Source organism: Oryx dammah, unplaced genomic scaffold, assembly GCF_014754425.2.
Source record: "Oryx dammah isolate SB20612 unplaced genomic scaffold, SCBI_Odam_1.1 HiC_scaffold_29, whole genome shotgun sequence".
Lineage (NCBI taxonomy): Eukaryota > Metazoa > Chordata > Mammalia > Artiodactyla > Bovidae > Oryx > Oryx dammah.
The window spans coordinates 86,961,284-86,973,525 of NW_024070213.1; the positions used below are offsets into that span (position 1 = coordinate 86,961,284).

Genomic DNA, 12,242 nt, shown 5'->3' on the forward strand with positions numbered 1-12,242 from the left:
CCGAGTCCCAAGCATGGGGTACCACTGCTAGGCTTTCAGAATGTTCCTGTACACTGAACTGGCACACCTGGTGTGCCCTCATACCTCTGTGCTCTGAACATTGTATTCCTTTATCCTTAGGTATTGCCAGGAAACAGACGAGGAGGACAAGGCTACAGGCCACAAGGCCCAAAGTCCAGTGACCCCACTAACCAAGGGCGACACGACAGCGTGGGTCGTTACAGAAACAGCTCATGGTATTCATCTGGTTCCAGGTACCAGAGTGCTCCATCCCAGGCACCAGGAGGCAGTAGTGAACGGGGCCAGGCTCACTCTGCAGGGACGGATGGGACTGGAGCCAGCATGGAGCCCGGCCCACCCAAGCCCTCGTTCAGGAAGGGGCTCCCCCAGCGCAAACCTAGGACCTCTCAGCCTGAAGCTGTGAACTCCTGAGGAAATTTCCAGCCGTCTCTCTCTTCTTTCCCACACAATTCAACTTGGTAACTGGACTTTAGGAAACTTATAGTTAGATTTAATAACAAAAAGAAGTTTACGCATATCACTTTTTATGCCATTCTAAATATTTTGGTTTCTTCTCTCCTCGTTTCCTCTTTACCATTTTTGGAAGGGAAGCTGTTTTTTTTTTTTTCCCCCTTGACCTTTTCCAGTGAGATGGATTGATTTTGATTGGTCATTTCCACCAGAAATCACAGGCAACTGTTGCCAGGTTTCCCAAGGGTAAGCAGTGTTCTTCTCGGGGCTCCAGGCCTTCCGGAGACCTGAAGAAGCCTTCCTCAGCCAGCCCGACAGTCCAGGCGTTCATGAGGAGAAGGATCACGGCTGGTCTTGCTGCCTTTCTGTTGCAGCAGGAGCCGCACGTGCCTGTTGGGTTCCCTGTAAACAACAGCGTGAGCAGGAGAGGCAGTGAGGGGGTTGTGTACAGCTCTGAATTGGCCAGAAAAGGAGGAATTGAATAGGTGAAAATGGAAGGACCCTGGGACACATTTGAGAATCTGTCTGGGCTCCTAAACTGTGCCTGAGCCTGACACTCAGATCGTGGTTTTAATCTCTCGCTTGGCACCATGGCTTAACCTGCGGTTTCTTCCATATGCCCAAGCCTTGTTTTCTATTACCTTAGGCTGCAAACCAGTCTAGGGAAGTCTATGGGAAAGTAGCATTAATTCAAGGGAAAAAAGTATTTGTTCATTTCAGTGTTTGAAGATTTTTGTTGCTATTGTTCTCCCTCTTTCCTGATTCCCATTCTGACCCTGAACCAAATTTATAGCAATATAATTAGTGTTAATCTAAGGTGTCAACCATCCAAAAATTGCTGCAGTCAGTCTTTAGAGTTGAATAAATAAAAACAATTGCATAAATGTTCCCACGTTTGTTTCACCGCAGGAAGCGACTTCATTTCATTACTGTTTTTCTCTGGGCCTCATGGAATAGAAGTCACTCAGACAGCTTGTTTGGGGTTTCAGTGAGGGTATCCAGTTCCTCAGTCATTTGTCCACTGCTTTAGCTTCAGAACCAAATTAAATACAAAAGTCAGGGTGAGCAGATGCAGCTGTTTCTCTTGGGAAGAGGTCTGTAGGAGACGGAAGGGTAACTTTCCAAAGGAGAACCTACCAGCTCTGAAAAATCAACTGCCAGTAGCTCCAGCAGAGGCTCTGTCTGCACCCCTGTCCTCCACCCTGTCCCTTCAGGAATAGCAGGTGTCACTACGTAATCGGGTTCCTGCACGTGGCAGGTGGTGCTGCTGTCAGACTGCCGCCCCATAGCCGCCCCAGCCTCTATGATTTAATCACAGCAGAGCTTTTTCTTCTCAGGGTCTGTTCTCCCAAGTCTGCCATCCAGGCTGTAAGTGGCAGTGGTGCAGAACCTAGCTGCCTCGGGGCTTCCCCTGGCCCTTTGGCTGAAGCTGAACTGCCAGGGTTCAGGTTGGCTGCACAGATTGAGAGAGAAAGAGTGTGTGTGTGTCTTTCAATAAAGAAAACAGTAGTCAAGGAATACTGGGAAGCCATTTTCTAAGGAGCTGGCTACCTCATTTGGGGGAATTTATCCAACAACACCATCCGTCCTGCTTTGATTAATTGGTCACCTACACTTTATAGGAAATTCAGAGATTGAAGTGGCCTTGAAGGATTATGAGGTCTATCCCTGTATCCAGGCAAGACTGTATTTAACCACCTAAACAGATGGGAGGCCACATGTTTGTCAAAACTGCCTTCAAGTTGAAATTAAAATCTCCTTATAGAAAAACATTTGAAGATTTTTTTCTAGGACCACAAAAAGTTTGAAAATTATGAAGCTTTTTAAAAATATATTGCTTTTAATTATAAAAGTAGCATTTAAAATATCAAATAGGGACTTCCCTGGTGGTCTGGTGGTTGAGACTTCACCTTCCAGTGCAGCGGGTGCAGGTTTGATCCCTGGTCAGGGAATTAAGATCCCACGTCTCATGGCCAAAAAACCAAAACATAAAACAAAAGCAATATTGTAACAGATTTAATACAGACTTTAAAAATGGTCCACATTAAAAAAAAAACTTTAATAAAATAAAATATCAAATAATGCAGAAATGTAAGAGGAAAAAAAGTTTTCCATGTTCCCATTCTATTCCTCGGGGGTAATGACTGTTAATAATTTGGCATATATCCTTACAACCCTTTTTCAAAGCATATATATACATATACACATACATAGGCTTTTAATTTTTGGTTTTGTTTTTTATTAAAGGAGCATACTATATGCATTCCACCATTCTTTTTTTAGATAATATGTACTATAATTAATTTAGGATCTCATGTTGTAAATATTCTGCTCCTAAATTTGCCGGTTTGACTTTCTTCAGTGAAGAGAAGTTAAGTTTATCTTAAGTTTGAACTGTGCAGCTCATCCTTTGCTACCCATGACAGCTCTTCCTTCCAAGAGAAGGGAGGCTCTGTACCCTGGGCAGTTCCTGCTGTGTGTGCAGAAACATCCTACCTAATCATGTTTCCTTCCCTTTCTATTTTGTCCTACAGATCAATCTTGTGTCCTTTCCCAGACTACAAGATAGGATTGAAACTTCAGGTTTAGCTTTGTCAATTATGTGCCACTTGAGAGAGAAAATTTAAATTAACATGGCTTCTTTAGGTACATCAAATATTTAATGGGCCCCTTATTTACAGCAGTTTTTAAAATTCACTTTAAAAAAAACCTAATACAGGCTCATTTTTTTCAAGGTATGAAAGGATACATGATGTGAAAGTAAAAAAATTGTTGGCTACCTTGTCCCACTCCCCAGAAGAAGTTACTGATAAGTTTCTGGTATAACTTATCACAAACTTTCTAAATCCAAACATGCAAATATATATTTTCTCTCTTTTATATAAATGTAAATCATATTATGCATATTCCTAAACAACTTGCTTGCTTTTTTTAATTTGTCCTTTCTTTTTATAACTAGTTTCTGTTTGGCTTTAAGAAAAATCAATATATGGGAATAGTTTTTTGAAAAAAAAAAAAAAAAAAAAACCTAAGCAGTTCAAATGGATATATGATGAAAAATAAGCTTCCATTCCACTCTAGACTATGTATTCCCTCTCCAGAGGCAACCACTGTTAAGTTTCTTGTCTCTCTTCAGAGATTTGCTATATTGATATATCAGAAGAATGTACACTGCTTAGGCCTCTTAACATTGGTATACATAAATACACCTGTTCTTTTTATGGTTGCATAGTATCCCATTGTATAAATTCATCATAATTAGTTCAACCAGTCCCTAATGATGATTTTCAGTTTTTTACTATTACAAGTATTGCTCAAATGCTCTCTTAATACATATATCACTCATAACATATGAGAGTAGATCTTTAGGATAAATTCCTAGGAGTGGAATTGTTAGACCATACAGTTACTGATAAAGTACTCTTAAAAGATGCATGAGTTTACACTCTTAGCAACAATGTTTGGGAGTGCTTTTTATAGTTGCTGAGCTGGAAGCTAAGGAGAGAGAAAGATGACTAAAACATAGCCTCTCCTGGGGCTGATAAACTACTTGGGACAACTGATATAGACAGGTAAAACAATACAAGGTATTAAATAGTATTGCATTGACGAGCCTTGCTGTCTTCTGTGGGTGAAATGGAGCAGCACTGCTCACAGGGCCTGCCTGTGCTTCAACTAGATCCATCCCAGGGGGTGATCAGGCACTTGTTCAGTGGTTTATATTTCAGAATCCTAAAACAAGGGTACATTCTTGTGAGTATGAAAGTATGTATGGGGTACAACAGGATGAAATATTAATTAGGTTGGGAGTGGCCTGGAAAAGCCACGACACATGGTTATCAGTCTGTGAGCCTCTGCTTTTGGAGAAGGTCATTAGAGTAATGGCTTGTTGTCCTGGAATTCCTGCCATCTGACTGAACAAAGTGAGGGTTTGTCTTGCCTAATCTACAGGTTTCATCCCACTGAGGAGAATTAAATCCGCAGGGAAGCACACTTCATGGAAGAAACAGGTATCCAAAATGGTACATGTTTGGAGGTCAGCAGCTGATTCAAGGAAATATTTTGTCAGTATTTTAACCAGTTCAGAGTACCAGACCATAACGCTAGTAGCCAGAACAACATACTGTAAAACTAGCCTAGCTAGACTTCCAGTAGCTTTAGCCACCTGAACGTATTCTTTCCTTTAAACATTGAGGCACCTTCTGGATTCTAGGCACTCTGCTGAGTTCTGAGGCCAAGAGGTCCCAGCTCTTTCCTCACTCACTTTGCAGGTGAAGGAACGAGAGCTCTTATCTGCTCCTTAAACAGAAGCAGTGTCTGGTAGCCAGGCAGTGTGGTAGAGTGGAAAGACCCTGGAATTTTGATACATATGCATATGTGTTAAGTTGCTTCTGTCATTTCCAACTCTGCAACTTCATGGACTGCAGCCCGCGAGTCTTCTCTGTCCATGGGATTCTCTAGGCAAGAATACTGGAGTCGGTTGCCATGCCCTCCTCCGCGGGATCTTCCCTATCCGGGGATTGAACACACACCTCTTCTGCGTCTCCTGCATTGCAGGCGGATTCTTTACCACTTGCGCCACCTGGGAAGCCCTTTGAGACATATATTTGGGTTTTAATTCTGGCTTTATAACTTGGTAGCTATGTGGTCCGCTAACCTTGGACAAATAGCATCTCTGAACCTCTTCCTGAACTGGGAAGTGAAGACAGTGGTCACTACTTCACAGAGGGGTAATGGAGGTATCAAGCAGGTGCTGGAGAGCAGGATTCTCATATCCAGGCTAACCTGTGACAAGTTAAACATTCACTAACAACTCTTTACTTTTCTGTCTCTCCCACCCTGTTAAAAATCGCATGAAAGACTTCCCCAATCTCCAGCCATACAGACCTAATTAACCAAAAGAATAAATAAATAATAATACTTGAGTCATCCTATTCCTTGCGGAGCTTTTCTCCTCTGAGTGTATATCCCTCCAGCACATCTGTCCTGACAGCTGTCAAGAAAGCACCGCCCCCCTCAGATGCCTCCTGTTCCCCGCCCCCCTGGTTCTGAACTACTCAGGGTGACACAGCCCAGATGCTGATGGTGCCAACCAGGACAAACAAGGAGCGAGGCTGTGGCAGCATCTCCCTGGGGACAGCCAGGGACTGTCATTTCCCCACGGGTGCCGAGGGAGTTTCCTTACCTACACTGTGACTCCCTACCAGGGGAAACGCTAGCTGAAGATTTTTCTGGGTGAGGAAACTCACCCACCATCACCACCAGCAGCACAACTGTTCTCCAGCCCACCCGCCCCTTCACAGCCGTCAAAACAGCAGGAACAAATACCACCCACTCTGATTCCTCAGGGAAAAGTCAGGTCTCCTTTTTATGTCTCTCTCCAACTTAACCCAGTTAGGCTTTCTCTGTAACTAGATTTCAAACAAACCCATTTTCTGGTGTTGCTCAAACTCGCAGGTGAGAGATTTAGAGCATTTCTCAGACTCACTCCCTTGCGAATCCAAGTGGGCAGGGCTTGTGGTCCACTGCAGTGTCTCCCCAACGGCCTGAAGTCCAGGTGGCTGTTCACAGGAGGCAACATCAAAATGCGTGTGTGTGTGTGTTTCAATCATGTCTGACTCTGGCCCCATTTACTGTAGCCCACCACGCTCCTCTGTCCATGGAATTCTCCAGGCAAGAATACTGGAGTGGGTTGCCAGTTTCTTCTCCAGGGCATCTTCTGACCCAGGGATCAAACCCAGGTCTCCCACATTGCAGGCAGATTCTTTACCATCTGAGCCACCAGGGGACCCCTAAAAATGACCTAAAATAACCATTCTGTCTCCTTTTAATAGGCTGTTTCTCAAAGGACAGGACAAGGCACCCCCAGCAGCATGGCATGATAGCAAACTGCCAGCTCCTTCACCAACTCCTGGTTCAGATCTGGTTCCCCCAGTTAACTAGCCACGTTAATTAGCCACTTAACTTTCCTTTTTAGAAAGTTTGCCATGGTTTCTTCATACTAGCTGGGACCCTCCACTAAAAGAAAGCGAATGGTCTAGAATGAGACAGACACGGGGTGGCCAAGTACTTGAGGCCTCAGAGTATTCCAGAATGTTTTGGTGGGGGTGGGGAGACTCCATCGAGGCTGCATGTTGAGCTCATTTCTGTGGTCCCAGCACCTGGGGCCAGGGCAAGCGCAGGGGGACTTTCAGTAAGAATCATAACCACTTAACTAAGTTCATCTCATTCTCTCTACAATCCTCTGAGAAAGGTTTATTTCACAAATGAAGGAACGGATGCTCTTCGAGATTAGCACCTGTCCTCCGTCCCCACCCAAGGTCACTCGGTGGCCAAGCTAGAATTCAAACCTAGGCTAGTTTGACTTGAAAGCCTGAGATTTCCCCACCTTACAACACAGCCTGAGAAGGAGAGACCTGGGGACCTCCAGAAACGTGGAGAGAGTGGGAAGCGGGGAGGGGAGGAGCCCCTGGACTCTGATCCAACAGCCACCTGTTCTCAACCCTGGCACACAGCAACCGACTCCGCCTGCGCTTGGGGGTGGGGTGGGGGCTTTCTCCATCTTTTGTGTCTTGAGCAATTTTTTTCTTGCTTTGCTCTTCCCTTCTCTTTCTCCCTGTTCCTTTTGTAGCTAATACTCCCACAGGCCTCCCACGGCAGCTCCAAAACTCAGCCTCCTGAGTTTCTTCTTGTTGACAATGCCTCTGAGCTATCTCTGAACAGGGGCCCCCCCTTAACCTCCCTTCCCTGTGACTCCCCACGGTGGCCAGTGAGTCAGGAGCTGGGGAAAGGGGAGAGGGAAAGGAGATTAGTGTGAGGAGCCCAGTGCTACCTGACCCCCACCCCACCCCGTGCCCTGCCCTGTTTACTTCTCAACTCCTCCCAACCCCCAACCCCCACCATGCTGTCTCCTAAATGTGGGCCCTTGCTCTGTGTGTGTGTGTGTGTGTGTGTGTGTGTGTGTGTGTTGTTTATTCTAGTGGGAGGGTAGATGCAGGGAAGGAGGAGGCAAGGAATTCATCACTGCAGCCTCTATAAGGCAGATCTGGCAGGGAGACCTGAGGGACTAGGTGACATGAAAGGGAGTCAAGTGGGTTGAGACCCTATGCCTGAACACACTCATCTAGATGGAAAGGACACCTTCAATCAAGCCAGGCTAAAGGTCTTAATGACCTGGGTAACCACGATGGTGTGATCACTAACCTAGAGTCAGACATCCTGGGGTGCAAAGTCAGGTGAGCCTTAGAAAGCATCACTACAAACAAAACTAGTGGAGGTGATGGAATTCCAGCTGAGCTATTTCAAATCCTAAAAGATGATGCTGTTAAAGTGCTGGACTCAATATGCCAGCAAATTTGGAAAACTTAACAGTGGCCAAAGGACTGGAAAAGGTCAGTTTTCATTCCAAACCCAAAGAAAGGCAATGCCAAAGAATGTTCAAACTACAGCACAATTGTACTCATTTCACAAGCTAGTAAGGTCATGCTCAAAATCCTTCAAATTAGGCTTTAACAGTACTTGAACCAAGAACTTCCAGATGTTCAAGCTGGCTTGAGAAAAGACAGAGGAACTAGAGATCAAATTGCCAACATCCGTTGGATCATAGAGAAAGTAAGGGAATTCCAGAAAAACAGTTACTTCTGCTTCATTGACTATGCTAAATAAAGCCTTTGGCTGTGTGGATCACAACAAACTGTGGAAAATTCTTCAAGAGATTGGAATACCAGACCACCTTACCTACCTCCTGAGAAACCTGTATGCAGGTAAAGAAGCAACAGTTAGAACCAGACATAGAACAATGGACTGGGAAAATTGGGAAAGGAGTATGTCAAGGCTGCATATTGTCACCCTGCTTATTTAACTTATATGCAGAGGACATCAAGCAAAATGCCGGGCTGGAGGAAGCACAAGCTGGAATCAAGATTTCTGGGAGAAATATCAATAACCTCAGATATGCAGATGACACCACTCTTATGGCAGAAAGTGAAGAGGAACTAAAGAGCCTCTTGATGAAAGTGAAGGAGGAGAGTGAAAAAGTTGGCTTAAAACTCAAGATTCAAAAAATTAAGATCATGGCATCCAGTCCCATCACTTCAAGGCAAATAGATGGGGAAACAATGGAAACAGTGACAGACTTTATTTTCTTGGGCTCCAAAATCAATGCAGATGGAGACTGCAGCCATGAAATTAAAAGATGCTTACTCCTTGGAAGAAAAGCTATGACAAACCTAGACAGTGTATTAAAAAGAAGAGACATCACTTTGCCAACAAAGGTCCATCTAGTCAAAGCTATGGTTTTTCCAGTAGTCATATATGGATGTGAGAGTTGTACCATAAAGAAGGCTGAGTGCTGAAGAATCGATGCTTTTGAACTGTGGTGTTGGAGAAGACTTTTAAGAGTCCCTTGGACTGCAAGGAGATCAAACCAGTCAATCATAAAGGAAATCAACACTGAATATTCATTGGAAGGGTTGATGGTGAAACTGAAGTTCCAATACTTTGGCCACCTAATGCAAAGAGCCGACTCATTGGAAAAGACCCTGATGCTGAGAAAGATTGACGGCAGGAGGAGAAGGGGACAACAGAGGATGAGATGTTTGGATGACATCACTGACTCAGTGGACACAGTTTGAGCAAGCTCCAGGAGATGGTGAAGGACAGGGAAGCCTGGTGTGCTGCAGTCCATGGGGTCGCAAATAGTCGGATACGACTGAGCAACTGAACAACACAAAAGGAAAGGGTTGGTGGCCACATTTCTATCCCATACACGTCCACACAAATTCTATGATGGGCAATGGCGGAAGCAGTTTAAAGCCCGAAACACGGCTGTTTCATTCTGAGATAAGAGTGATCATATGTTCAATTTATGTTAGTATGTTTTCCTCTGGAAATTGGGACCAACCAGGGCACCAAAGCGATATCAGAGGCATTGTGCCTGGAGCTGCTGGAGGAGACAGTGCACCTGAGACAAAATATTTAACCTCTCTGCCTTAATGCCTTCCATCTGTAAATTGTCAATTATAACAGTAGCTATTTCACAGAGTTATGATAAAGATTAACGGGATAATCCAAGTAAATCACTCAGCACAGTGCTTTGGCACAAACTTGATGTCAGGGACTATACTAGTACACACAGGTACTGTGTGGAGCACCCACACAGTCCATCTGCCGCCAACTGGCCCTGACCCACAGAGTCTGGTTTGGCTTCATTTTTAAATCAGCCTGGGCTTATGAGCTTGAAGACTGTCGTGAACACCTGGGCTCACACAGGTGACTCAAGGGCCATCTGGATCTGATGCACAGCCCCAGATGACCAGTCCTTGTGAGTGCCATGCAGCTAGCCTGGGGCTGTTTCTGGGTCCTCAGAGTGGGAGACAGCTATACTGGAGTGAGGTGGACTCTGCACCTGGGGTTAGGAGAGTGTCAGGATTGGAACCTTAGCAGTAAACCAAACCTTGAGCAAGTCTCTGTCGCTGCCTCTTTTTACTCATCTGTGAGATGGAGTGTGAGTATCATCTATTCTGCATAAGTCACCCGGCTCCTATAAGATTCAAAATCAGATAATACATGATGCAAATGTCACACACTGTTCTGGATCCTTTAATCTTTTAATTTTCCTAACAACTCTCTGCGGTAGTTACTGTCCCCACTTCACAGAGGAGAAAATTGAGTCACTCAAGGAAAATCACAACAGCAAGTGGCAGAACTATATTCAAACCTAGGTACCTAACCTGGCTCTCAAGTTAGGTGCTATCAACCATAGTCTCATCCTTTCAAAGTGAGACAGTTGGTAAATTACACCCCCTCCTTAGCAGTACAGCTTGAACTGGCCCGGAGGGGAAAAGATGAGCCATGGGGGAGGAATTACTGTGCAACCCTGGACACAGGTGAGAGGGTGGGAGGGCGGGAGTCAGGAGCAAGATCTGCAGACTCCTTAGGGTCGCTCTTCCTGGGAGCGGGATTCCAGAATTCAGAGGACTAGGGGAGACAAATTCCTCCTGTTCTTCCCCTAGTACCAGCTCATTTTAATACAGGTGCCAGGGGCTTCGGCCCTTGTCGCAGATGAGGGGTGGGTGGAGCGGGAGACACTCCCTTTCCGATGCTGATGACTCTGGTTGTGTCTCCTTAGAGGGCGGGGGAGGGGGGGGCTGTGTTAAGCCTTCCGCATCACTCGTTCGGGAACAAATTGCTGTTTTGGCCCCGGCGGTTCCTCTGGGCGCGGGCGGTAGCCGCGCTCGCTGGCAAATCGTGGGAGGGAGGAGGAGCGGCGCTGGCAGCGCCAGGCTGGGGGGACCGACGCAGCGCGGGAGGCCGGCGAGAGACTGCGGCCCCGGGCCGGGCTGCGCACCGCCCAGGGTCGGCCCCTCCTCCCACCCCCTCGCTGGATGGGAGGGTCCCTCAGCCACCGGCACCCCCTTCTGCGCAGAGCCTAGGGCTCTAGGACTGAAGGCGCTGGGGCAGAGGAGACACGGTCCTCTCACTCCCCGCTCGCAAAGACCCACTAACATAGGGCTAGGGAGTTTCTCCCAGCTTCTGACGGCTACCGTACCTGTATTTGCAACCTGACCCTTCATCGCAGCCTGGAAGCGGCAAAGGGTGACCGAAAGAAATGTAGGGGCAAGACAAAGGTTCTGGGGCGCCCCCATCGCCACACACCTGTTTTCCACTCCCTACCCCCTCCACCTCCCAATCACACACGAAGAGCGTCTAAATCTTATTTCCAAGACTGCCCACCCTCCAATTCCCTGACAGCTCCAGTCAGCCGCCGCTCCAGGCTGACATGCGCTTAGTGAGGGATTGATCCATTCCCCGGAGGGTAAAGTAGAGGCTAAAAAGACTCGGATGCCCAGAAGCTGTGCTTAGACCCCATCCACCAAATCTCCTTTCAGACTTCCCCTGCCCCACAGCTTCCGCCAACCACCGGTCTTCACCACCTCCGCCTGCTGGCCCAGCCCCCTTTCCCGTTACATTTTTCCTAAGGGAAAAGCTTCTTCTAAAACAAGCAACCCCCGCTCAGCCCCCGCCTGAGCTCTCCCCAGGTCCCTCCGGAGGAGGAGAGGCTGCCAGGCTCTCTGAGCACCCCCTTGCTGCAGAGAAAGACGCCTCGCCCCTGCGGCTGAGTCAGCCCGAGCGGGACCAAGCGCTTGCCCGTCGTTCTCCGAAGGGCGGGCGGGGCGGCTTGGGGTGGCCCGGGCGGCCCGCTTGGCGCGGGTAGGGAGGGAGGGCGCCGCCTCCCAGGCCCCCACGAGGTCCCGAGGGGAGGGGGATCCCCTCGGCGGGAGGCCTGTCCCTTTAAGGAGGCGGCCCTGCCTGGGTGTGCCCCGTCTCCATGGTTACCCCGGTGCTGGCGGCGGGCGCAGGAGGGAAGGAGGGAGGCTGCCGCTTCTCCCCGACAGACGGAGGGAGCTGCAGGGATCCGGTGCGGAGCGGAGCCCGAGAGGGAGCCGACCCGCAGCCGAAACGGGAGCTGCTGCTACAGCCGCCGCGAGCGGAAGGAGCCGAGAGCACAGCGCGAGCGGAGCCGCGAGTCCAGGATTCGTGGGCTGCCAGGGCGCGAGGAGCAGCGCGCCATGCTCCGGGCCCCGACGGCGGGGACGCCCCCTTGCGCGCGGGCGGCTGGCAGGACCTGCGAGCCCGGGGTGGGCATCGACCCCCGACGGCTGCGCTAGGGGGCGCGGGGCCCGGCGGGGGGCGGCCGACTTGGGCGCCCTCCCCCGGCGCTGAGCTCCCGCGCCCCGGAGGGATGGGGCGGGCGGCCTTGGCTGCCTAAG

The 12,242-nt window shown here is 48.2% G+C and overlaps 1 protein-coding gene across 1 annotated transcript in view; it reads left to right on the top strand.

Annotated features, from left to right (window-relative positions):
• The window catches only part of SPATS2 (spermatogenesis associated serine rich 2), a 151,548-nt gene extending 150,174 nt beyond the window's left edge, over nucleotides 1-1,374 (top strand). The window contains exon 13 of the mRNA XM_040234074.1: nucleotides 121-1,374. Within this exon, the coding sequence (XP_040090008.1) occupies nucleotides 121-432 (312 nt within the window). The 3' untranslated portion in view covers nucleotides 433-1,374. The remainder of the gene's footprint in view (nucleotides 1-120) is intronic.
• The last annotated feature ends 10,868 nt before the right edge of the window (nucleotides 1,375-12,242 follow it).